This window comes from Sesamum indicum, linkage group LG1 (assembly GCF_026168435.1).
Source record: "Sesamum indicum cultivar Baizhima isolate 11 linkage group LG1, ASM2616843v1, whole genome shotgun sequence".
Lineage (NCBI taxonomy): Eukaryota > Viridiplantae > Streptophyta > Magnoliopsida > Lamiales > Pedaliaceae > Sesamum > Sesamum indicum.
The window spans coordinates 18,992,574-19,018,520 of NC_142657.1; the positions used below are offsets into that span (position 1 = coordinate 18,992,574).

A 25,947-nucleotide genomic window follows, 5' to 3' on the forward strand; every position below is an offset into this window, starting at 1 on the left:
GGACTAATTTTCCAATATTTTTTTAAAATGTGGGATTAATATTAACTATTTTAGAAAGTATGAAACGAATATTGCAAACCAACCTATACTTTGGGATTAGGATTGTAATTTTGTCATTCATTCATGATGTAGGTTCGAATTCTTGTTTAGGCACTTGGTGAGGTTAAATGTATGTCTCATCGTTTGTGTTGATTTCCCATGCTATTAGATTTTGAATTTTGGCAATAAATGAGTTATAGGGACTCTGGTCGACATATATGATACATACTGTAATTTTTTTAATTGCATTACTGTGTTTTGATCTTTAAAAAGCATCACTTAGTAGCTTATCTCTTGCATGCTAAGATGATCTTTCAGTGATCCACAGTTTCTTGCACCTATCTCTCACATACTCACTTGCAGAGATGTCAGTCGGGCCCATCCCCAGGGAGATGCCCAAACACCATGCAACATATACAAAAATAGACAAGATTCTTATATGCACTGAGTTTGAGAATATCGAACCGTGTGGATAATGCGGCCACGTCACAAGAATGTAGGTCGGTCCGGCTGCTGGAGTGACATAATCCTTATAAGCAGTTCCCGCCGCATGGCTTATTACAACTACAGAGAAGACTGATAGAAAACACTTACCAAAACACATGCGCTCCTTCATATCACATTACTGAAGCAAAAGGCAGAAATGGGACGGCACCACCGCATAAAATCAACCCCCCCGACTCGATTCTGCTGCTATACAACACCCTGTCGATTAACACGCTCTCCCTACGTCCATGAGCACTATATTCCCCAGCATCGTAGTATGATCGCGTCTCCTCAAAGTCAAGGTCTTTCTTGGCCCCTCTCTCGAAATTCCTGATGTAATTCCGGATATCTTCTTTGGGTCCAACAGTTTCTGACTTTTTATCGGCAAATGAGAACTGGTAAAGTTGAGTGCTTCCTGGCTCAGCGCTGCTGCAGTTAGCTGTTGGTCCAGAGTCCTCACACCTATAGAACTGCACTTGCCCACCAAATATCTGATATTAATACACAACCCGAACCCCAAAACACAAGACCAGGTATTCACGGCAGATAAACGACAATTTTTACAATAGCAAACTGCATTTGCACCTTAATGAGTTAAAATTATAGTTTCTCTTATTTTAAGGACTTGCTGCAGTAACTTCTAGGCCAATCAAACAGGTGTAAAAAGAGATGACAAATAATAGGGGATACACTGTGGACAAGCAGCATTGTTGATGTTCAATGATGAAGACGTCAGATTCAACTAATTAAGAATACAGTAACTAATCATGGTTCTCAACATAGATCATATATCATAAAACACACATCCATGAAATGTTTTTAATGCATTTACTGTCTCGTCATTCATATGAAACTGAAAGTATGAACCATGGACAACAGAGAGTTGTCTCAATTTCAATTGCACTAGCATGTCAAATCAGTATAAATGATGAAATATCCTTAAATGAATAAGTTAAACTACCATTCAGTGAAGAGAAGAACCTGTTTCTGGTGAAGGTCACTTCCTTGGTCATAACAGCATGAGGTGCTTAGACTGGCTCTTACTAGAGATGAAGCACCTGCAGATTCAGCCCCTCCAACTGAACTGTAAGGTGGGTCATCTGATGCAGAGAAGTCCGAACTATCAAAAGTTGACAAGGACACACATTCATCAAAATATGCCATGGCTTCGTCAGTGAGACGCTTCGACATCCGCTTCCTTTCATTGCTTGTCTAACACCAAATGAAGTCAAGATCATCTTCAGCTGGATACAAGTATTGTGCACATTTTCTAAGAAAATGAAAACGAACATGCAAATGACTAAATCTACTTTTATTGCTTGGACCAATTACAGATGCAATATTTTGTCTTACCAGCCATAGGACAAATAAATAAAGTAGCTTTTATTACAGAGAATTCCAGAAGTTCCATATGGTGGCAGGATATTAAGAAAATTGACTCCTACTAATTCAAAAAGATAAATACTGATCTAACATGGTTCCAAACATAAGTAACTAAAAGAAAGTTCAGCAACCAGAGGAGACAGATAGGACACACAGAGAGAAATTGTTGCATGCACATAAGATCCTACATGAGAAATGTAAACTGAAGCTCACTCGTCATTCTCACTCCAAAAAGAAACATTATGATATACAGTTCTGAACCATAAATGAAGTGTGTGAATGAAAGCAACTGGATGCTAGACCCACATTCTTCACTTTAACTAGTCAACAAATGTAGGTAGCAATTTTCTTTCTGAATATGTATCTAAAAGTGCAATAAATGAAGAGTAACATAGCATACCCTTCTTCCCCGACGAGATCTCTGAACACCACTAGTCTTTGGATCCGGAAGTATCTCCTTGAGTATTCTATCCAGCTCCTGGCCACGATGCTCTTCAATAGCAAGATCTGCTCGAAGTTTTCTAGCACGTTCTTCAGACTGCATCAATGTATTTTAATAAACTCTGTAACATTTATAAGGAGAATGATTCTCAAACACGGAGAGGAACAGTTATCTGAGTTTTCTAAGTGTTCACCTCTTCAAGTTTTATGGCATATTCCCTTCTGATGTCTGAGATCAATTCAACAGGCTCAGGGTTTACTAAATCCGAGGGCATAACAGCAACACTTGTAGCTCCAACAATGTTGGCCTTATTTCTTTGACAAGCCTGTATTCAAATCACAGAAAGGAGCACCTGATTACATGTCTTATGAAAGAAGAAACACACATAATGTAGCTATGTATGTGATAAGTGAGCCCAGTGGCTCCTGATATTACTTGTGTAGATAAGAAAAGATGTTCAAGGCAAAGTACAGTTAGCATAGAAGTTCTTTGTAATTTGGCTGCCAGAATTTGGCTCAAATTGAAGCAGCAGCAAAAAACAGCATTCACATGCCATTCGAGAAGCTATAGGTGAAATAAGATACAACCACCATGACCGAAATAAATCGTAATTGTTTACATTGTTGTCTTGAGATAAATTATTCTACATATAATTGATATATTACTTATCAATTTAATTTTCTATTTATATTTTGAAATTGACCAAATTCAATTCCAAATTAAATAACTATTGAATTGATATTCTAGTATTCATCTTTATCGACATATCGAATGCCGCATGTCAAGTTGAACTATGCTATTGGCTTTGTATTGAATTTGAACCGGTACATTAACAGTTGGGGGAAATAGAAGCAAAATTATCAACTGGTTCTGTTGCCTTTGACAAACTGCCAGCATGTTGGAGCTATGCATGATGAACACGTCATGGTTATACAAACAGATGGAGAAATCAATGTCTCAACTGCAAAGATCAATTTGTGAGACATCAATTACAGAAATGTGCATCCAAAGCATGTGCGAGCTTTACTAATTCTTCAAGCAATAAAGCCACAGAGCTTCAGGAATTGGTGACCCATGCACATGATATGGAACTTAGCATTGCTACACACGAGCAAAAAATATCCATGTTTATGAGAGCCATGAAGATGAGGAGTGCAACTTCCCATCATCTCCATGTCAACAATGCTCCTATATATGACTTGATGACCACCAGGTCGAAAGTCAATAATGAAAGCATTATCTGCAGCTATGCTTTGGATGCAAATCAAAACTTATGTCTAGCAATTTCAAATCACCTGCAGAGGCCAACAAGCATTTATCCCATTCCTGATAACAATTATATAGAGCATAAACAACTCACTTTAAATATAGGATACAAGCAATGAGAAGGAAATAACAGAATCTTTTCACATTTATAAGCCAATGAAGAAAAATGGCTTAAAGATTCAAAAGACAGCACTTTTACGTACGAGACAAGTTGTTATAAAATACGGAAGAAGCTACTACAATACAAGCCTTCCAAGTGAAACATCTTACAGAGAATATGTAACTGTAATATAATCAAGGAATGGAGTCATGGTTTAAGATTTATTCAAATAAAGATAGCCAAAACAAGAAGCTCTATAATTGAGGAAAAAACCCTATAAATTAAGATCTGATTCAATATATAAATTTTGGGCATTCTTTCTTTAAATATTCTTTTGCTTGATGAACTAATGAGCATTAAAATTGCAATTTTCTACCATATCTTAGAATGGGACTAACAAGTCAGATCTATAGACAGCAATAATATTTCACCATAAGAAAACAGCATTTATCACCGAAATAAGTAGAACAGTTGTATAAGAACTAGCAACACCATGAAACTTACACTCTCAAGGTCATTTTGGATATCAGATATAGCACGTCTCACTTCAGATCGAACAGTTGCATATATTTCACCAGGTGGCATATCACCTCCCCGTTTCTCCCCCATTAACTGTGCAAGATAGAAAAACATGAAAATAAAACATAGACAGAAACATATCAAAGTACAATCCATCACTTTTTTTATGAAACAAATCTAAAGATTCAACAAGTAATCATAAATAGTCAGAGTACAACAGATCTTACTTTCAAATCTTCACATACAGCTTTAATAGTTTTCTCTTCAGCTTCTGATAAGGAACCAATTGAAATTCCATCCTCCAAGTTTGATATTTGAAAACTATACTGAAAAAAACGTATAGACCTTGATATTACATTGACGATCAATATCCCTAACCATGAGTTGATCAAATAATATAGTACGTGTCATACTCACAGCAGAATCATCTTCAGACCACTCAGTTGCTTGAATCTGAGTCACTGTTGTTCCTGCATTGTTTCTGCAGCCCCGTAGATCTGACGTATTTCTGACTGAATTAGTTCTATTTATTCCGTTATCAATCTTTTTTATCTCATTTCTGCTCCGAGCAACTGTAGATGTAACCACCACCTGCTCTTTTCCGTCCTGTCACAAAACAAAATATCATAACATACATAACTGAATTGCTGCAGGAGAGATTCCATATTTGTCGTAATTACACTTCCAAGGCACAACTACATTATTTATTTTACCATTTTTTATACAGAAAAACACTCTCTGATGATTAACAATGCCATCCAAAAATCCATACGAGTTCTGGTCTAGGTCCAAGTCTAAACCTTTTTGCAGATGACGAACTTGAAGTCAAATTTAGTCAATATCATCATCAATCATATGTAACAAAGCACATCAGTCATGGATCTCAAACTTCAGTATTTCAGATAAATTTAAGAATCAAGATCTGATCTTGAAATCAAACATTCGACAGATTCCCACCATGCTATTAAACTGTCATTCACAATTCAACAAGCAACCAAATAAATACTCACTAAACTAAGAGCATTCTAAATCACAACCTCGTAAGCTCCTTTACAGGGGGCTCTAGACACAGACCGGCCTCGAACCCTTGACAAACTGCGGCCAATTCCATTCTTGTCACTGGAACTCCGTGTAGCGGAACGCCCCCTCTGTTCCCTACCAGAATTGTTACTATTATTACCGTTTCTTGCATTTCTTGTACTCAAAGAAGAAGATTGTTTATTATTACTAGTAGCTATTTCACTGATCTTTCCACTTTCTTCTTTGTCGGGTGATGAAGAAGATGTAGCCCAGAAAAGAGGGTTATCTCTGCTGTTGGAAAATTCGGTGGAAATCAGAGTGTTGTCATCAAATGGCAAGTGGGTTCTCCGAGAAACCGCGCTGACGCTGTGGGATCGCCTCCGTGAGGTGGCGGCTGGCGGAGGGGCATTGTGTTCTGCCGCTGTAGCCCTTCTGGAGGTGGACTTGAAGGCGGAAGTTACCATTTTCACGAACTTTGGAAAGATGGAAAACTGTGTCTTAATCTAAGGAAGACGAAATGAATCTTTGTACTGATTGGTTTTGGATTCATTTCTTGCTTCAAACTCATTAATATCATCTTTCTCCTCATTTTCCCCACAAATATGATTTCTCTTATCTATTTCATTCTATTCTACTACAGTTTTTTCCATTTATTTTAACGGATACTTAATAGGGAAAAAAAACAGCAAATTTCATTGATAAAATTAAACTTTAGAGATTAAAAATGTAACTCAATTTGTGTTTGAGAACTAAAATTAAATTACTGGTATTATTTATGAATAAAAATATAATTCATTTTTTGTGAAAAGTTGGTGATAATTAAATTTTCTAACCAAATGTGCTCTTTTAACCTTCTTCTTTGATGCAAATAAATAATTTACAATGTCCAAAAGAAGCTAGCAAATGAAAATTAATTCAATTGGCGAGGTTGAGATATCTGACTATAATGTTATGAGTTTGAAACTCATCAATGTCTGAAATATTATTATGTTTTAATAGTATTTGTCGTTTTATTTTAAAAATAATTATTGATTAAATATAGCAAGTATATGATTATTATAAGTAGCTGTTAAATATAAATATTCAATATTGATGGTTATGATCGATTTGCTCAAAAAATAATAATTCACTACGATAAAAAAAATTGCAAACCCAATTTAAAATAAAAATAAAAAACAAGAAATAATGAAAAATGTTGAAATAAAAAACAGTGAACCTAATCGGATTTTGTGCCACCTCATGGCGTGCACCGGTATTGCTTGAGGCATGTTCAACAGTCGTTTCAAAAATATTGTATTGAATGATTTTTATTGAAGAGCTGGCTCTGAATATCAAATCAGAAAATTCAATCGAATTATGGAAGAGATAAAGAGCTAGAAAATAACCGCGTTTGAATTTTTAGACCAGATTAACAAGGAAAAATAGACAGCATCTCATGACGGTGGATGACGATGTGGTATTTTGACGACAAACATGTCGGAATGCATTAATGGAGTATTGAAAGGTGCTCGTCGCCTACCGTTGACAACAATAGTTGAGACGACGCGTCAACGAACTATTCATTATTTTCGTAAGAGGTTAGCGAAAGTAATGTAATATTGGCGAACAACAAATTGCGGATGGATTTTACATATAAGATGTTCACACATTGGCAACAAAAATTTGTTGAGCATACCGTCACCAAATACCATCAGTTCTAACAGACGGTCTCATTTGTTATAAGGCGTCAGAATGGACATTGACTCAATACCCATATTGTCGAAATTGCGAACCGATAATGTTTTTGTGGCAAGTGGACTCAATTTGGTATTTATTGCAGTTACGCTCAAAATGTATGCGCTGCATACATGATTAATGCTGCATTAATGGTGAAGGATTATTGTGATTTAATGACTGAGAGTAATACATATTCCAAGTCATATGAACATGTGAATTCCAAAGATTACTGGGATGTCATGGTATTTGAGTTTATCCACGATACTACTATTCGTATCTATTCATCTCCTGATCGAAAACCAAACATCACATACTCACAATGAGATGGATTGGACGCAAACGCGTGAAAGGCAACAAGCCCAACAAAGAGATTCTTCTACACAATCAAATGTGCTGGTGCATGATTGTCAAGAATAATTGTATAATTTATTATATTTTTTACAACTGTACAAAAAAATATACACTATTACATTTGTATACTTAATTGTAATTTTTTAAATTAATATAATTTTTATATTATGATTTTTTCACTTTAATATATTGTTAAAAATAAATTTTAAAAATCTTTAATTATAAATTATATAATTAATCTATAAAAAAATTAATTAAATGAAATTTTAAAAAATAAATAAAGTAAGTCGTGTTTTAATCCACGACATGGTGATTTAAAAATAAATTACTTTTTCTTCAGCATATTAATATATACTATTTATTTAAATTATATTTATATAATTTATTTATTTTTTATTAATAAAAAATAATTAACCCCGTAGCAAAGAGCAATAAGCCACGCGCTACCCACCCGCACACTCTTTCATACACAAAAAGGAGATTGGCGCGCAACACCACCTCTATTAAACCCCCACCCCCTTTTTAGGGTTTTACAATTTTGCAGATTATTTATACCTAAACTCCTCCTCCGACAGAATCCCTACTCTTTCGTCCATGGCATGAAACCGTATTGCATTGCACCCCGGACCCATTTCGGACCCCTGAATCCCAGACCCGAACCCGCGACATCACCCATGGCTTTCTCCACCGGACTTCGTTTGCTCCGCTGTCACCCGCACTCCCTCTCATTCTGCCGTCCGTCCCCACCACGTCTGCTGCTAGCTAGACGGGTCTCGGAGCTCCGGTTTCTCTACGCCGTGGCCCCACACCACCGCAGTAGGTTCTTTTCCGTCCAAGCTTCTGCGAGGGCTGAGGAGGAGGATGTAGAGGAAAATGGGAGTGTTGTTGCTGTGAGGGATGGAGGCGGAAATGGTGGGGAAGGAGGCGAGGGTAGAATTGTTATATCTGAGCTGCACAAGGAGGCCACCGAGGCTTACATGGCGTACGCAATGTCAGTGCTCTTGGGCCGAGCGCTGCCGGATGTCCGAGACGGGCTTAAGCCAGTTCACCGGAGAATACTGTGAGTTGTTTTGTAATTCTTGCAATGTCTGATCTATTGCGGGACTATTAGTAATTATACTGTGAAAAGAAGAAGATAACTTTGTACTTTTTTTTTTTTATATCTCAAGTTTTGAGATAATGTTATTTTTTTAGTGGGCTTGAAACAATAGTATGCTTGATTTGATCATTTGGTTGAACAAATACGAGTAAGTACTGCCACATTTTTCATGTAAGTTGAATGTGTTTTCTTGTATTCATATCTTAAATATACCAGTCGCACTTTTTATTTCTTGCACTTCCTGGTGAATCATATTTTTCAACTTTTGAATAATGAATTTTATGAAATTATCAATGACATTAAAATGAAACCAAATGTAGCCTAATAACTACTGGGGTTATCAGTGTATGGGTGTGTCTAAAGAGAGTGCTAATGGGAATTATTCTTGACATTTGTTTTTCTTTTCTATGATACTTCGTGCCTTGTATGTCATAACAATAATAAATTGAGTATGAGATGAGGATATCTAGTTTTTTCTGTGACAATTCTGTGAGTTTGTATTTAAAAAGAAGCTTAACTGAACAACATTTGTTGGTTACAAGTGAAAATGAAGACAATTTTTTTTTGTTTTTAACAAACTTCTCGAATCACAACATTGCAAGTAAATTTTATACCCATTATTTTGAAACTCCCACTTTGAATGTAATTGAGGCAATATGGAACAAACAAGCATTTTTTCATGCTTGGCATACCTACCCATGGTAGCATGGCCACAACATTTATTGATTGGGCTAATACAGCAAAAATCTCAAGTATCTTGTTACTCATCTGTGCAACTACTTTGGTCCTAGCTTTGAACTTCCCTTGATTAATTAAAATGATAAACATGCTTCATTCTTGGCTTGTTGTGCTAGGAAATTGACTACTCTAGTCTAGCTGACATTTGATTGTCCCCATAATCCTTTAAGTTTTATTTCGTTTTTGAATTATCTCGTATGCAGCTAGTCACCATCAATAATTTGAGTTTTTATTTATTTTCTAATTCTTATAAATTTGACGGGCTTATTCTCCCATATATTATGTTCCTTCTTCATGCATTACTTGCTGACATGAGATCATTTTGCAATGAATGTAAAATTTCACATCTAACCATCTTTTGCCTCATTTATTCATTGCAGTTTCAGTGATTTTTCTGTACAGTATTATGTTGCTTGACAAAACAGCTCTGTGACATCAATGTTTTCTATCTGTTTAAACAGATATGCAATGCATGAGTTAGGCCTATCGTCAAGGAAACCTTATAAGAAGTGTGCAAGAGTAGTTGGTGAGGTTGTATTTGATCCATATTGACTACTTTCTCATGCTACATGAAAATGCCACTGTGATGTCATGAATATCATCTTTGTTCATATGCAATTCTACATTCACTATGCTTTTGTTTTCACTCATGAATTTTCTATTATTTTTGTTTGATTTGTCGCAGGTTCTTGGTAAGTTCCATCCACATGGAGACAATGCTGTCTATGATTCATTGGTTCGGATGGCTCAGGTATCCGTCTAATTTGAGGGCTTTTATAATCCTTTCAATGGAATACGTAACTGGAAAATGAATGAGATGTTTATGCAAGAGGCTACCATCAAGCTTGGTCTTTCACTAGTGAAACAGTAATAACTTCCCTATCCCATTGGGAAATTTGTTCAGCACTTCTAAGGAAGGACATAATATTAGAACTGCACAAAATCATTTTTGTTGTGCTGGCATGAAATGCTCTACCGAAGTAAACAAATGCTACCCTATTAAACATTTGGGTCTGATTTCATCTGGAATGACTGTTTACTTAGACAAAGAAGCATGAATTTCCAGAACATCATACGCCATGCTTTTGGATTATGAAACTTTCCACTTACCTAAGTTAATAAATACAATTCCCAACCACTTGATTATAATAAGAATACCGTTTGCCTTGGGATCAAATTATCTTTAGTCTTTTTAAGCATCTAAGTATGCTCTCTACTTGAACGCCAGATTGATGAAGTGTCAATATTAAGAATTAGTACATTAAGCCATGTTGCAAAAGATCAGATCCAGTTGTTATTTTTTTCATTATTGAAGTTTCATTTAAAATCATACTATTCAGGATTTCTCCTTGCGTTCTCCACTCATTCGTGGGCATGGGAATTTTGGCTCTATAGATGCAGATCCTCCTGCAGCAATGCGCTACACGGAGTGCAGACTGGAGGTAGACTAATATGAATTCTTTCTATAGCCCTACCAGAACATCAGTAACTGGATATTGTTAAATAAAATAAAGTACAGCATGTTTTTAGTTGATGGGCATTTATATATTACTCTTCTTCCTTCAGGCACTCGCTGAGGCAATGTTGTTGGCAGATCTGGAACAAGATACAGTCAGTGCCCTTCCTTCCACTTGTTTTTAGTTAATTGTATCACATTTAAATCATTGTTTCTTGAACAACACATTTTTCATGTTGTAGGTGGACTTTGTTCCAAACTTTGACAACTCACAAAAAGAACCATCTTTGCTTCCTGCTCGCATTCCAAACTTGTTGCTGAATGGTGCTTCGGGGATCGCGGTATTTGCCTGACTCGCTAGTGTGCCTAAAATGTTTCTCCTGACTGACATTATTACTACATGGTTGCTTGGGGTCTATTATCTCGTCACCTATCTATGTTTACATCTTATGTTTGCTTGCTGCTCTCAGGTTGGAATGGCAACAAATATTCCGCCACATAATCTTGGGGAGTTGGTAGATGCACTCTCTGTGTTGATTCACAATCCTGACGCAACGGTATCATTTTAATCAATCAAGCATCATTATCTTATGGAGTCTTCTAGAATATTCTGAGTGAATGAAAATTTAAAACTAGTTTCTGAGCTTGTAATCTGGTGATCTTCCCTCCCTTTAAGCTCGATCTTCAACTGCAGTGGTTCTTTCTTCCTTGCTAAGTGTGGTAGTTAAAGTGGCTATTAGTCATTGTGAGACTCTTTCCATTTCTTTGTGAAGATGGATGATAAACTTTATCGTTCTGCTTATTGCTATCCACTTGGAGCATGGCATCGAGAACAAGGTCTTCACGAAGTTTTAGGAGAAGTAAACTGCATAACTGCTTTTTGTAAGATGACCAGAAATCAATTTTTGAAATTAAATTGTACAATACTAAATTTATTATACAATTCAATGTCTGAATTGCGTCCTTGGCAAAGGAAAAAGAAAATAAAGACAAAAGAAATATCAGGATGCAAAAATAGACTTCATTTGCAGATATCAGGAGGTCCATAAGTTACCAGACTTCCCAATGTTAGCTATCCACTAAAGAAATTAAGAGGTTCATCAACTATCAGATCTGTAATTATTGTTCATGTTTAAAATTTTGCTAAAGAAATCAGCAGCACAAATGGATGATCATATACATTATGTTATGATGGCTGTATTAACATAATGACACCCCTTTCCTTGGGTTGCAAATTGGCCTATTTGTTTCCAAATATGCTGCATTAACTGAGGCAGCAAACTGCTACGGGACTTCCCCATTTGACCATAAACTTTCTTGTACCTCTTCAGCTTGAGATCTAATCTATTTCTTTGCTTTAAGTAGAACTTTAAGCTTGAGACAATTGCACTTTTTGACATGATTACAGATATTGAGAAGTGGATGACTGTGTATTTATGTTGTGGTATTGATCATGGCATCAGTTTTCTCATTATTCTTGTTATCTGTGTATCAATTGTTGGATTAAAGTACTTAAAGAAGACAACATTATAACTTATAGAGAAGTAAGTTTATGAATCAGTTTCTCATGCTGCTCACATGAATTTGTGTTGTAACAGTTGCAAGAATTGCTTGAGTACATGCCTGGACCTGACTTCCCAACTGGAGGAATAGTCATGGGCAATATTGGGTGAGTTTCTGTGCCACCTTCTCTCAACTTATTAGGGCGACCTTTAAAGTCTTCGACCTGCCTTTTATGAGATACACATGCTTTTAGGAAATACGTGAACTCTGCAATCATGATTATAATGGAGGCTTTATTAATGAAAATGTTGACTTGGTAATGAAGTCATCTTGTAAATTTTGCTACAAGGCTCTGCTTCCAGATATGAGAGGCTAATTGAATTCTTTAGCAATTAGCGTTAAGTTAGTGAAACCTTAAATTGGACAAGGTTCCCCCTTCTTCGATGTTTCTTTCTTTCCTTTAGGGCCATTGTCATGAACACGGCACTTGATCTATGCATGCAATAGACATCATCATTGGGTCTCTGTTTGCATGTAGATAGCATGATTAACCCTCAGCTGGAATGTATAAATACATTGATCACATAGTAGTTGCACCTTTCCCCTACAAATGCATGTGTATCTGTAAAAGGTTGCTATCTTTTATAACAAAAAAAGCTGGTCTTGTTAAAGTAATGTAACCAGATCTTTGTTGGATCTCTCTCTTTTCTGTCTGTCATAGGTCCTGGGGATTTGGTATTGAGATGGTTGTTGACCACTACCAAATTAACCAGAAAAAGTTCATTGTCTCATGATGCGATGATGTATTTTTGACATCTTGTTCACTCTGTCAAGTATTTTAGAGGCATACCGAACTGGACGAGGGCGTGTGGTAATCAGAGGGAAGACGGATGTTGAGTTACTGGATTCCAAAAGCAAGCGTTCAGCAATTATCATAAAAGAGGTTTAATCCACCTTATATTCTGATTAGCAACTATCACATATTTCCAACTTGGTCAAAGAAGCATTTACTTTAACGCAGAATTTGTTCTGCAATTGAACAGATTCCATATCAGACCAACAAAGCGTCCCTTGTTGAGAAAATTGCTGAGCTTGTGGAAAATAAGGTATCCTTTTGATGAACGTTTGTCGTGATAGTCTTTTCTTCAGCCTTCATGATGCTGCATGTTCTCTTAAAAATAATGAAATTGAGTTGTTCCGTCATGTCCCATCCTTCAAAGAAGAATATTGGCCTTGTCCCATGCATGGATACATGCACATACACAACTTTATATACAGGCTTGCATGTATGTGAAACTTGGTGCGCTTTGTAATCACCTCTTTGATGGATATATTTCTCCCATTAACTTTCATTTTCTTTTTCTTTCAGTGCTGTTCAGCCTTTTTATTTCATTAGCATCATCTGGCTAATTTCTCTTAACATTTATATCCACCTTTAAATTATGACTTGAAACTATTAGGGGGATCTTGTTGTATTTCCCTATAGTAGATAAGCGTTTGTGAACCATTATTAAGTGATGTATATCCTATGGGTGAGTCAGCATTCTTTTCAGTCAGATTTCAGAAGATCTTGCTTTTGATCTTAAGTAAGAAGCAGAAGGAAAATGTCATTAGTTGTGTATGATTTTTCTGTTGGATTCTAATGCTCAAAGAGTACTACAAGTTCAGGTGTTTGATAACTACTATATTTTGAATCATTATATATACATGAATTATAGAAGGTGGAAGTAATTGCTAGGCTCAGGATAGTCACAGAAGTAAAATCAACTTCCTGTTGAAATTATTTTATTGAAAGCTCGATGTATTGCAGAAACTCTTGTAATGACGTGTCTTGTTGTTATATATGTTCCGCACTGTTTTGTTCTGAATATGTTACTTTAAACATGATTTTCTCCATTCTGCAACTTCCAAATCTTGGACATGATATCTTCTGATTCAGTCGTGCTGCTCTGGAGTTTTCCATTCTCTTTCATTATTCGTTGATTTATTGGTTTTAACAACTTATATCTTGTCCTTGATATTCTTGATTTCAATCCTGTGAGTTGCCGTTAGAGTTTGGAAGGAATAAGTGATATACGTGATGAGAGTGATCGATCTGGAATGCGCATAGTCATTGAGGTAAAATTCTGTGTAAATTGGTGATCCTGAATTCTCTTTCCATTCTTGAAGACACTGAGTCTGACCTAATTTCCAGCTGGGTTTTTAGATTTTTTTGTTCATCATTCATCTGTTCTTTGTTTTGATTTTTCTTTTCTCCACCTTTTCCAGCTTAAGAGGGGTTCAGATCCATCCATTGTCTTGAATAATCTATATCGTCTGACAGCTCTGCAATCCACATTTAGCTGCAACATGGTGGGGTATGTATCTTCAGAACCATAGCAATTCTTATAATTTTCATTTTCAGACAGAGCAAGTACCCATGGAATTCATATGTTTAAGCATTTTATCATGAATGGTAGGAGAGGTCAAGTTATTAATTACTCTGCTAACTGTTTTGATGCAGAAAGCCTGCTACTTGCTAATATATATTGGGCTGTCATGTTACTTCTACTATTTTCACATTTTTAACACGTTCCTCATTTCCTTTTGATTATTTATCACGGTGTGCCGATGGTACATTTCATTTGTACTATCAAAGAGCTTGATCAGGACTTGACAAATGATTTGGCATCTTGGACTTGGCTTGTTATATTCCTCAATTTTCATTTTAATTGGAAACAGTGGTGGCTATTTCTTGTTTGATACCACACAAGCACAAGATATATTCTTTTTGTTGGTGGCCACCTTAGATAATTTATAACATGAACTAACTCTCAAGTTCAAGTATTATTTTCCAAATTCACATTGAATTATGCTTGGAATGTCGCTTGATTAAAATGCATCTCATTTTATGCTGATGATAAGGAGGTTTATTGTCACAATCATTAGTAATTAGAGATTCAAGTCAGATGGATATACATAAGTTGTGTATGTTTTGGTGGTTGATGTGATGAACGAGGGCAGAATTGCTGAATTTTACATTTAAAATGCGTTTACTCCATATTTGTGTGACACCATTTTGACATGGTTATGTTCTATTGATGTTAATTTCTAATGTGATTCAATTTTCTTAATTGGTGCCTTAAGGGAAGAAGCAATGTGCTCATAGTTTTGTCCTCTATGACAGTTTATATTTCTAGTTTAGTAGCGGAAAGCCCTTCGATAATATACCAAGCCCTGACTGTTTCCTGTCCAGGATTCTCAATGGCCAACCGAAACAAATGGGATTGAAGGAACTGCTTCAGGTGACAAGCTCATACCATACTTTTGATGACATTGCTCACAATGGGGCGATATCTTTAATCAGATATGTGATTATATACTTCATTTGGGAAATTAAGTTCATAGATGAACTTGATACAAATATCCACTGCCGGTCCACTATTGGGTCCAATGTTCTATAATGGCATCTTTGAGCCTAAGGATTAAGCTGTTTAGAAAATTTGCTAAAGAAATAAATTAAGTAATTTCATGAGGAGGACAAGATGATGAGTTTATTTTTGCGAAGACCTATATACTAAATAATAGAGCTGTTGCGAGTATCCGGTTACATAGATGTCTTTTTTCTGGTGATGTTATTCTTTTTTATTCTTATCCCTTTTTCTTTGTGCAGGCATTTTTGGATTTTCGATGCTCTGTGGTCGAAAGGCGTGCTAAATTTAAACTATCTCAAGCTCAAGATCGCTATCATATTGTTGAGGTAGGTTAACATTACAGAATGTCATTAGCTTCCATTATCCATAAAAGGCTTATATTATTGCTTAACATGAACAAGATCCACTTTCTGAAATCTTAAAAAGTGAATGTGATACATGGAATAATCTTGCAAATTGCAACTTCACCTTTGTCCTGCTGTAATGAAGCTATACCATACGATCTACTGTAATTTTTATTGCTGATATATTTTCCTCTTCTTTTATGGTTTGCGGGATATAAGGGCATTATAGCAGGACTTGATAATCTGGACAGGGTAATTGACATAATCAGGAAAGCTTCTAGTCATGTCGTGGCAGCAACTAATTTAAGAGAAGGCAAGTTGTTAATTTCTACATTATCGTTTATCATTTTCAATTCTGCAGCTTTCTTGCTCTACAATACCATAGAATAACAAAATAAGTATGACACCAAGAATTGCTATCTCTGCGCCTTTTAAGTTTCATATGCTTCTTGATATGCTGTATTTTGGAAGATAATGATTGTTGTCCTTGGAATCACTCTGAGCCATGTCTGATTCCTGTGGACTAGACATGCCCACTTCATTTGTCAGTTGTCTTTAGTAGAGATTGCGGACTTGTTAGAGTATCACAGAAGGCTATTTTATTGCTTAAGCAAGAGGACTTAAAATCTTAGTCTTACCTCATGTTTTATTTTTTTTGGGACTATTACCCCTTTTTTCCATACTCTTATTCCTAAAACCTGGAGAACATTGCAAAACTTGGGTGCTGAGAAATATTCAATCTACTAACTGAGGGCATTTCAAAGTAGTAGACAAGCTGAGAAACTTTTATCTTGACTTTTGAGGAGAGGTAAGATAAGGTATGATTTCCAATGTGTTGGGAAAATCTTGCGGTAGACATGCTGTCATTTAAGAAGGGGTTGGAGATCAAATAGCTCTATTATTTCTTGACTTGCATGTTTTTGTTCTCTTTCCCTACTCCTGGTACTTTTAAGGAATGCGAGGGATCCCATTGTTAGTAGATATCTCATTGGATCTGACTTCATTGTTAGCAAGGAAGCCATATCTCTGTAGGACTATGCAAAATTCTCTTTCAACATACTGTCCTTTGATATTGATAGAAACTTGGGGCACAAGAGCTTCCGTTTTAGAGAAAGGAGGACGACAAAGGTTGAAAGGATAGATGATACTGGAACATGTGAAATTTGCATGAAGCAGAAACAAATGGGAAAACTGGGGTGGAGAAGCAACCAAGCTAGGCTAGAGAAAAGCAAGAGTTACTGGTGGCTGAAGATCTGCAATTGAGAGATTGTTGTATGACTATTGACTAAACTTGATGCAGGATCACCATCTCATTCATTCTAATTACAGTATTAACAAATACTCCTAGCATTTAATATGCGAATCAGTAATAAATTGGAACTTCTAATAGGAATAAGGTTAGGCGCTTCAGTTTGGCCTCTGTTACTCGGACACTTTCAACATATATTTACTTCTGTTTGTTGTGTCTGATCCCCTAAGGGTGCGTTTACATTCCATGATTAGGGTGTATAAGATAATTTGTGCAACTTAATCCATTGTTTCCTTTACTATATGAGGGCCCGGGTTTGAGAGCTTGGCCCAGTGCAAATCACTGTTGCAGTTGCACAACTCATCCCACCCTTGGAGGTGGGTTGAGTTATATGGGCCAGCAGCCCACAATGGATAAGATGTTAAAATTACCATCTTGTCCACCGTCTTCTTCGCCAAGGCCCCTCCCCCACCACCATCTTCTTCTTCTTCCCCCACCCCGCAACCGTCTTCTTCCCTCCGCTGCCCCCTGTCTTCTTCTCTCCACTGCCCACCTGCTTCTCCCCAATTCTTCTCTTGCCGCGTCCTCCCTATTCCGTCTTCTCCCCTACTGCGGGCACCCTCCATCCCCCCCCCCCCCCCCCCTTGTTTTCTTCCTTCCCCCTCATCTTCCTCTTTCCCCAGCCAAAGCAGATGAGGGTTTCTTGAGGGGTCTTCTTCCTTCCCCAGCTAAAACGATGGTATCTTGATTTAATTCATGGAATTTTTATTTTGCTTCTATTTAATACATGTTATAAAATGAAGTAAACATGAGATTGGGCTTAATCCCACCTGTACAATCAACAAAAGTAAACTCCCTACAATTCAATCCCGGGTTTTTTTATCACACATATTAATAATTAATCCTGTAACCCAAATATTACTTAAAGTAAAAGCAACCTAATGCATAACCTCTTATGTCATCTTCCCATTTGAACGGAAACTGACAAATTGTGCATCTCTGTCAGACCAAATCAGAGAAGTGATTACCATTAAATTGAACTGATTCAACCCTCCTCATTGTGATAGCTTCTGAAAAGTAATATATAAATTGTAGTGTTTTGTAGAACAAGTTTTCCAGCAGTGACTAATGTTCATATGTGAACGGAATCTTGTAAATTTTTTATCCAATTCATTTATCAAATATTTTATCCTTTGTTGCAGAGTTCAACTTGTCTGACAAGCAAGCGGAAGCGATACTGGATATAAGCCTCCGAAAGCTAACGTCTCTTGAGGTATTTTAGTATATTGTCACATCTATGGTTCATATCACATTTGTAGAGTTTTCTTGTTTTATTGAAGGCAATCTCGTTTTCTTCAGAAAAACAAGTTTATTGATGAAGGAAAATCTTTATCAGAACAAATTTCCAAGCTGCAGGAGCTTCTTTCAAGTAAAGAATTGATACTTGAGGTATTTTGGTGGCGCTTCATTATTAATCTGTTTCTTGTACCTATTTGAATGTGCATCCTCTCAATTACATTATGGTGCTCACCAGACCACAGAAGTTGATTAAAAATTATAATTTATAAATCTTCAACCAACTATTTTCTTTACTCTGCTATTTATAATTGTCATTTGTATGACGGACATATTCAATTTGTATGCTTAATAATATTATTTTTTTGTATTGGATTTTGAAAATAAATGTTAAACTGACTTCGGTAGTTCAGTATCCTGTAAGCTACAACTTATATTTTTCAGTATCATGTTCAATCTTGTTTTAATCTAACCTTAAATGAGTTTTGCCAGTGTACTGTTTAAATTGGTCCCTTCCATGGGCCTTAATATGGGGTGTATATAACTGATGGCAGCACATTGATTGTCTCTGAGTATTTCATTGATTTAATACCTAGTTGATAGAAGACGAAGCAAAGGAAATAAAGAACAAGTTTTCTACTCCAAGGCGTTCAGTGCTGGAGGACACTGATAGTGGGCAACTTGAAGATATAGATGTTATCCCAAATGAAGAAATGCTACTGGTAGATAATTTTGCATTGTTGATTTCCAGAAACAAAAATATCTGCAATGTCTTCGCTCAGAAATGTTTTACTTTCAGGCACTTAGTGGAAAAGGCTATCTGAAAAGAATGAGGCCTGATACTTTCAATCTCCAAAACCGTGGGACTATTGGAAAATCTGTAGGGAAATTGAGAGTAAATGACACCATGTCTGATTTCCTTGTATGTCGTACCCACGACCACGTTCTGTACTTCAGGTACTTCCCACTTTCGTCTTGTTTGATTTTCTTTTTAGTGGTTGATATCCTTGGAAGTCTCTGCAAAGAATCTGTTTGTTTGTCAAACCAATTCTGTATTTTTCTTCCAAATTCTGCTCCTAAAATTGTAGCAAGAAGGATATTCAGCTAGAGTTCTTTAACATCATTGAAGAACTTAGTTATTTATCTTGTGCCACACACACACCCCCACACCCCCCCACACACACATATATATATATATATGTATTTATATGCATTCATGCTGTTTAGTTAGTCATGGTTTGATGTTTGAGGACATTGAAACACTTAACAAACAGACATACTTGAGGAACCTCTTGAAGAAAAGACTAGTAGGCCCCCTTAAGGCTTTCTGATGCTTCACAGTAGTTGAAATCTGACTATGTGGTAACTACGAGCTGAGTGTTTATTTGCAATGTGATAATAAAATGGTAAGAACAATGGAAGGTATCCTTTTCGTCAAAATCAATACAAGAACTCAATCTCAATATATACAATACTGACATTGAGGTAAAGTACAAAATCAATGGTAAAAATCATGGTAAGGAATATTCTGTCTGCCATTGTCTGTTTGTCATTGTATGTACACAAGTGATGGAGGAATATTGTAGAATATATTGTAACATTCCCCTTCAAGTTGAAACATATACATCAAGCACTTGAAGCTAGTAATACCCCCTACGGACTTGGTGAAAACAGCTGCTGTCTGGTTCGAAAAAGGAGTGAATGAGGGTACTAATCTTCTGGTTAATTATTGCTTCTTGAATAAAGTGGCAATCAACTTCTATATGTTGAGGTCTCGCAGAAAAAGTGGATTATCAGTGATATGATTAGCTGCTTAATTCTAACAACATAAAGACAATAACTCATTATAAGTGAATCCCAGTTATAGTAGATTCTTTACCATAGCATCTGGCTAACAGTACTTGGCCAAAGCCCTATACTCAGCTTTAGCATTTGTTGCACCAACTGTAGTTTGCTTCTTACTGCACCAAGATAACAAGATTTCCTGCAATATAGGTCAATAACTTTAGGTTGATTTGATTTTCTGTTATTTCTAGATTCAACCTAGCACCAGAGTAAGCTTCAATATTCAAGTGTCCGTGCTTCTGGCTTAGTAAGCCTTTACTAGGAGCAGTCTTAATATACTCCAAAATCCTGAGAGCAGCCAAAGGACTAATTAGTAGCTTTAATTTTAGTTGACACTCGATACCAATATAACGCACGGATGTAATAATGTGTCCCTAGTTAGACGACTTTTTACTCCATAGAAAGTGTCTGAATAAGAGATCTAGTATAAATGTTGGATACAAGTGTCGGATCGATCCTGGCTTGGCTATCACATTTTTTGAGTTGCTGGCCTCCCACTGTTACTAATCTATTTTCAGGTAATTTTCCATCTCACAATAACATCAATTTCTTTAAGATGATAAGTCTTGGATATTTTAGTTTCTGGATATGCTAACTTGAAAGATAAAAGTGTCCAAGAAAATTCTTCACTATTTTTGGATTCACGTTTTTGCATTTTCCGAGACAAGATAAAACACACTCAATGTTTGTTTTTGGTTTTTTACACCTTATCTGTGTGTTTTTTTTTGTTTTTCAACTTTCTATATATAATATATATAATATAAAAGAGACATGATTTGACAATAAACAGTTTTTTTGTCTTCAAAATGTACAAATTAAACATACAATATTTATATATATACATGTTTATATATAAAAATATATATAAAAGAAATATGATTTGTCAATCAATAGTGATTTTTGTCTCCCAAATCCCAAAATCAAACCTAAACTTATTTTAAATATTTTAAATTACCTCAGAACACAAATCCAAACATACCACTTGTTTCTTGGTGAGATTTAAATGAAAGCATATTGACAAGACCTAACTCAAGGAGAAGGGAACCATGCCTCCTAGCTTATTCAGTTCCGAGTAAGAGGCATATACCAAAGAACGTACTCTCCTTTTGTGATGGCACTGGAGCTGTACGCTGTGTTTCTTTCCAATGCATGCTATTATGTGGATAATGGTGCTTTTTCTCCTCTCGCCTGCTCTACTGGGAATCCATCAGTAGATCCAGTCTTGATCTACTATTTGATATATACACTCACCATCAATCGCTCAAGTCCAAAGTTTTATTGACAAAATTTTAGATGTGGAAGAGAGAAATAAAAGATGAGGGTTTACGTGGTTCAGCCGTAAAACCTACGGAGACAAATGCCCAAGGGGGTCAAATTATGTTATTCTCTGTTGGTTTGAGATTGTAATGTTCACCTTTTTGTCACGTCAAAAATGAAAAAATGGAGGAAATCACTTAAAATCAAACTATATAAGTATCACAAGAATCACTTAGATATTACACTGATTTCTTGTGATTTTACAATTAGTTGAAGAATCTTCTTGGTTCCCTCAACAATTATGTTTCTCTAACTATATCTTAATCAGATGTCTGGTTGTTTAAAATTTGAATATCGAAGTGCTGGTTTGAAGGATCAATGTCCAATCAATTATTTAGGTATAGGGAAAGAGAGGAGTTAGTTGGTGGTGCGTTTAGCTGCAGATTTTACTATGCTTATGTTATCTTAGTAGTTATTATTATAAGGTGCACTGAGAATTGTCTATTTGACTGTGAAAAGACAAAACTCCAAAATCCAGATTCTTGCACGAGCAGATGAATCTTTTGGTTTCTCTTCCCCCAGCCCAACACGGATGATATTAACATACCTTTAACACCATGGCAGTGTACAGTTGCTCTGACGAAAAGCTGTACCTGATGCTGGTTGCTTCTTTCATTCTACTAGTGTATAGTGATAAGAGATGCTCCACCATTCCTGATGGACGTATCGTATATGCATTCAATGGATGCTTCATTTCTCCCTGTAATTTTTTCTTTCCATTTAGAGACGTATGTGGTGCTGATGAGTATCTGCTCTGGTGTGTCAATGGCATTTCCATTCATCTACAATCACTGCCACCAATACTTTCCGTTTCTGATTTGGGCATCTGTAGTCTTGGTTTTATCTTGAAGTTCAACCTGATTAACTAATGTGTACTTTTTTCTTGTACTTCTTTTTGCAGTGATAAGGGAATAGTTTACTCTGCTCGTGCCTATAAAATTCCTGAATGCAGCAGGGCTGGGGCTGGCACACCTTTAGTCCAAGTACTGTCCTACCTTTGACCAAAGTTCTTGGCTTGTAATCTTCTACAAGTTTATTAAACAGTCATTGAATTTTGCTTGGACCCAGATCTTGTCCCTATCTGATGGTGAGAGAATTACTTCAATAATTCCAGTCAGCGAATTTGAAGGAGACCAATATCTTATGATGCTAACAATGAAGGGATATATTAAGAAAGTTTCTTTGAATTATTTCTCATCAATAAGGTCGACCGGAATCATAGCAATTCAACTGGTTCGTCCACTTCCTTTTTGCTTGGGATTTCCCTATAATGCTATCTTGAAGCTTAATCAACAAACTTTAACTGACAGGTACCTGGTGATGAACTGAAATGGGTGAGGCGTTGTACAAATGATGATTATGTGGCCATGGCCTCACATAATGGGATGGTGATTTTGAGCCCTTGTGAGAATGTAAGTACACTTTTCGTCCTTGCTTCATCTCAAATTGAAGATGGCAATTGTTCTACCTTTTAGTTCTACATTCAGATATTACTCCATTGGTCTAGCTAAGAGTATGCTACAGGCCTTACAGTAAGTGTTCCCTTTTTATATTACTCCTAATACTATTGTTTCTATTGTTGGCTTGTTTGTTCATTCAGATTCGGGCACTTGGAAGGAATACTAGAGGTGGAGTTGCCATGAGATTGAAACAAGGGGATAAAATGGCAAGCATGGACCTAATACCTGCATCTCTGGGCAAAATGTTGGAGAAATGCTCAGAAACACAGCATACCCAGTAATTTCTCGATCATTTAGATGAATATTTCTGTTTGCAGCTTGATGACTAGCATATCTATGTGATATAATCTTGTTTGAGGTTTCAAAATTTTAATAAGCTTCCAATTCTTGCTTTCTGGGAATGTAACCATAATGGTTGCGTTGTATGAGTGTTTTGGCCATGAGGTAATGGACTTTTGGTCGTTTTATTTTTACTGCTGCTTGGAGTTTTCTAAGCTGATAGACAACAAATTCAAAATTAGCATAATGGGTGTATTATACTTCATTCTGGGACTGGAAAAATATTTGACTTGACATATTTGGGTAGATATCATCAATTTAGATTTAGTCACAGTTTTTCCTATTACTTTTTTTCTGAAACACTCACTTTTCAGAAGGAACTTTATCAGACTGGTTCATAGAACTATTAGCTGGCAAACTCTTCTATGGTTCCCATAGTATTTTATATCAATTTTACTCTAGGATGAGTTGTACTCAAAAAAAATGTTCCATCTACTAAATATTTTTGTGTTAAATTATTGCTCTTGCATGATTTCAATTAATTACAGTTGGTTAGCAACTCATCCAGTTACTCTTCTGGTGTATTTGTGATCCCATACCGTCATGAACAGTGTGATTATGCAATGTTAATGTGTTCCTTGAGATGTAATTTCTCCCATCTACAGTAGGTACTTAATACATGACATGTCATTTTCTTACTCTGTTGACTCCTGATAATGACTTCCTTTTTCTGTCGTTGTCATAGTGTCCAAGTGTGGGAAGTTAACTGTTTGGGTGAAATAAATCCAGCTTTTAAGTCCTTTTCCCCTCTAATTCTCACTCCACTTCTGAAGCTAACACGTAAATGGCATATGCTTCTTTTGTTGATTGCTATGTCATTGTCCCAGTTTTTGCAGTCATGTTCTTTTTTTCTTTATGCTGCTTAGACAGTATTTTTCTTGTGTAACTATAAAAAACTGTCGTTGGTTTATTGTGCAGTGGCAGGGGCTCCACTGGTCCTTGGCTATTGTTCATATCTGAGAGTGGCTATGGGAAACGAGTTCCTCTTGCTAGTTTCCGGATGTCACGACTAAATAGGGTTGGTTTGAAAGGTTACAAGGTAGGCTATCTTCTTTTGCTCACCTGATTGAATGGGAAAGAATATTGAATAGAACAATGGAATTTGAGAAAATGGGTGGGGCTCTGGTTGATGGATTAGTATAACTCTAAAATTGCTTCTATTTCATAATAATCATCAATTTATGAAATTATGTAGTTTTCTTTGGAAGATCGCCTGGCAGCTGTATTTGTTGTAGGGTTCTCTGTAGGAGGTAATGTTTCCTATAACTTCACATTTCAATTTATTTAAGCAACAGAATCTTAGTAGCTAGAGATGATATTGTCGATGGTCTCAACAGAGGATGGAGAAAGTGATGAACAAGTGGTGCTGGTCAGCCAAAGTGGAACAGTGAACAGGATTAAAGTACGGGACATCTCCATTCAGTCTCGCTTCGCAAGGTACTTAAAGTTTTGATACTTTATAGTGCTTCTATATTTGAATTGCCAAGGTGTATCACACTCCTAACTGAATGAGAATATTTTTGGGACAAGTACTTTTTTTATTTGTTCTAGAATTAAATAGTTGACACCATAAGTCTTATTTTGCTTTGTTAGTGAGAAGTGGCCAAACTAGTTTAGATTTGATTATTAAGTGATTTATGTATTGGTATTCTATCATTTCTCCTATCTTGGCAGGATATTAGTTATTCTTTTCTTTGGCATTTGGATTGTTACAAGTACAAACTTGATGCTCTTTTACCCAAATAATTGAAGGTGATGTAAACATCGCAAGTTCGTTACTTTATGTAGGGTTACCTTGTTGCCCTGTGTAGTATCAGAGCGCATGAAATGCCGAAGTTGCGCATGACAATTCCTACTTCGTGTATGGGTGGAAATGTCAATAACCCACTGTGAAATAGGAACATAAGTACTAGCGCTTCCACAATGAAAGCAGGAGCAGCTCATATTTCTGTACTTGTAGGCTAAGACTACTGACCTTTTCACTTGACCTCAAAGGCTAATCATGAGTTGCCCTTTCAATTTTGTTTTTGCAGAGGGGTGATTCTGATGCGCCTTGAGCATGCTGGAAAAATTCAATCGGCTTCGTTAATATCAGAAACAGAAAAAGAATCTGAGGAACTTCAGGAGGTTGCAGCGTGACTCAACACAGGTATCCGAATTCAGTTCTTCTCTGAGACTGCATAGAATATGTCTGTACCTTTTGTTGAGCTTTGCATATAAACTTGTAAAGTCGCCTGAGATTTTGCGATAACTTTTACGAGTTGTAGATATCCTTGGGTCCCTTGTTTCCTTCTCTATATTCTGTAGCTAGGTTGTTCTTGTAATGGTCTGTCTCCAGCTAACTTTTGCAGTGCGGCCTTTTGAAATTGTTGCTAAACCACTCTTAGACTGCAGTAATGGGAAAGATTCTTTTGCTTCTACTTCTCCTTCTGCAATTAATACGTGTATTCTACATTACTTCATTAGTTTTCTCAGTCTAAATTTTCACGCCCCTATGTTATATTTTCTATTTTCAATGGGTTCCAAGTTGATAGTTCGACCATTGTTTGATAAAATTATCCCTTTG

General features: G+C 36.2%; 2 protein-coding genes and 1 long non-coding RNA gene across 3 annotated transcripts; 1 reads left to right on the forward strand and 2 right to left on the reverse strand.

The window, feature by feature from the left end:
• Positions 1–452: 452 nt before the first annotated feature.
• On the reverse strand, positions 453–5,880 carry LOC105162418 (uncharacterized). The gene is made up of 8 exons (XM_011080413.3): positions 5,273–5,880; positions 4,653–4,841; positions 4,463–4,561; positions 4,221–4,328; positions 2,544–2,675; positions 2,309–2,446; positions 1,507–1,737; positions 453–995 (listed from the first exon to the last, which is right to left on the reverse strand). Exons 1-8 carry the CDS (start codon positions 5,717–5,719, stop codon positions 657–659), a joined length of 1,683 nt encoding a protein of 560 aa, XP_011078715.1. The 5' UTR covers positions 5,720–5,880; the 3' UTR covers positions 453–656.
• Positions 5,881–7,796: 1,916 nt separating this feature from the next.
• GYRA (DNA GYRASE A) lies at positions 7,797–25,801 on the forward strand. The gene is made up of 27 exons (XM_088878540.1): positions 7,797–8,382; positions 9,621–9,690; positions 9,845–9,910; positions 10,500–10,601; positions 10,726–10,770; positions 10,858–10,956; positions 11,086–11,172; positions 12,214–12,284; positions 12,953–13,061; positions 13,162–13,224; positions 14,171–14,236; positions 14,387–14,475; positions 15,354–15,402; positions 15,771–15,857; positions 16,095–16,188; positions 18,327–18,397; positions 18,484–18,573; positions 19,017–19,142; positions 19,220–19,377; positions 22,484–22,565; positions 22,651–22,815; positions 22,893–22,994; positions 23,183–23,319; positions 24,300–24,420; positions 24,577–24,631; positions 24,719–24,818; positions 25,415–25,801. The coding sequence occupies exons 1-27, from the start codon at positions 7,922–7,924 to the stop codon at positions 25,518–25,520; spliced, it is 2,871 nt and encodes a 956-aa protein (XP_088734666.1). The 5' UTR covers positions 7,797–7,921; the 3' UTR covers positions 25,521–25,801.
• On the reverse strand, positions 19,910–25,448 carry LOC110011991 (uncharacterized). Its single transcript, XR_002287093.2, has 3 exons — positions 25,357–25,448; positions 25,176–25,268; positions 19,910–20,404 (listed from the first exon to the last, which is right to left on the reverse strand). It is a non-coding gene; the product is annotated as an uncharacterized LOC110011991 (long non-coding RNA).
• Positions 25,802–25,947: the final 146 nt, after the last annotated feature.

Coding starts and splice junctions, on each gene's coding strand:
- LOC105162418 (XM_011080413.3), bottom strand. CDS start 5,719: ATGGTAACTTCCGCCTTCAAGTCCACCTCCAGAAGGGCTACAGCGGCA. Junction 4,562..4,652: donor GGTCTGAAGATGATTCTGCT/GTGAGTATGACA, acceptor CGTTTTTTTCAG/TATAGTTTTCAAATATCAAA. Junction 1,738..2,308: donor GATCTCGTCGGGGAAGAAGG/GTATGCTATGTT, acceptor ATTTGGTGTTAG/ACAAGCAATGAAAGGAAGCG.
- GYRA (XM_088878540.1), top strand. CDS start 7,922: ATGAAACCGTATTGCATTGCACCCCGGACCCATTTCGGACCCCTGAAT. Junction 13,225..14,170: donor CTGAGCTTGTGGAAAATAAG/GTATCCTTTTGA, acceptor AGTTGCCGTTAG/AGTTTGGAAGGAATAAGTGA. Junction 14,476..15,353: donor TTTAGCTGCAACATGGTGGG/GTATGTATCTTC, acceptor TTTCCTGTCCAG/GATTCTCAATGGCCAACCGA.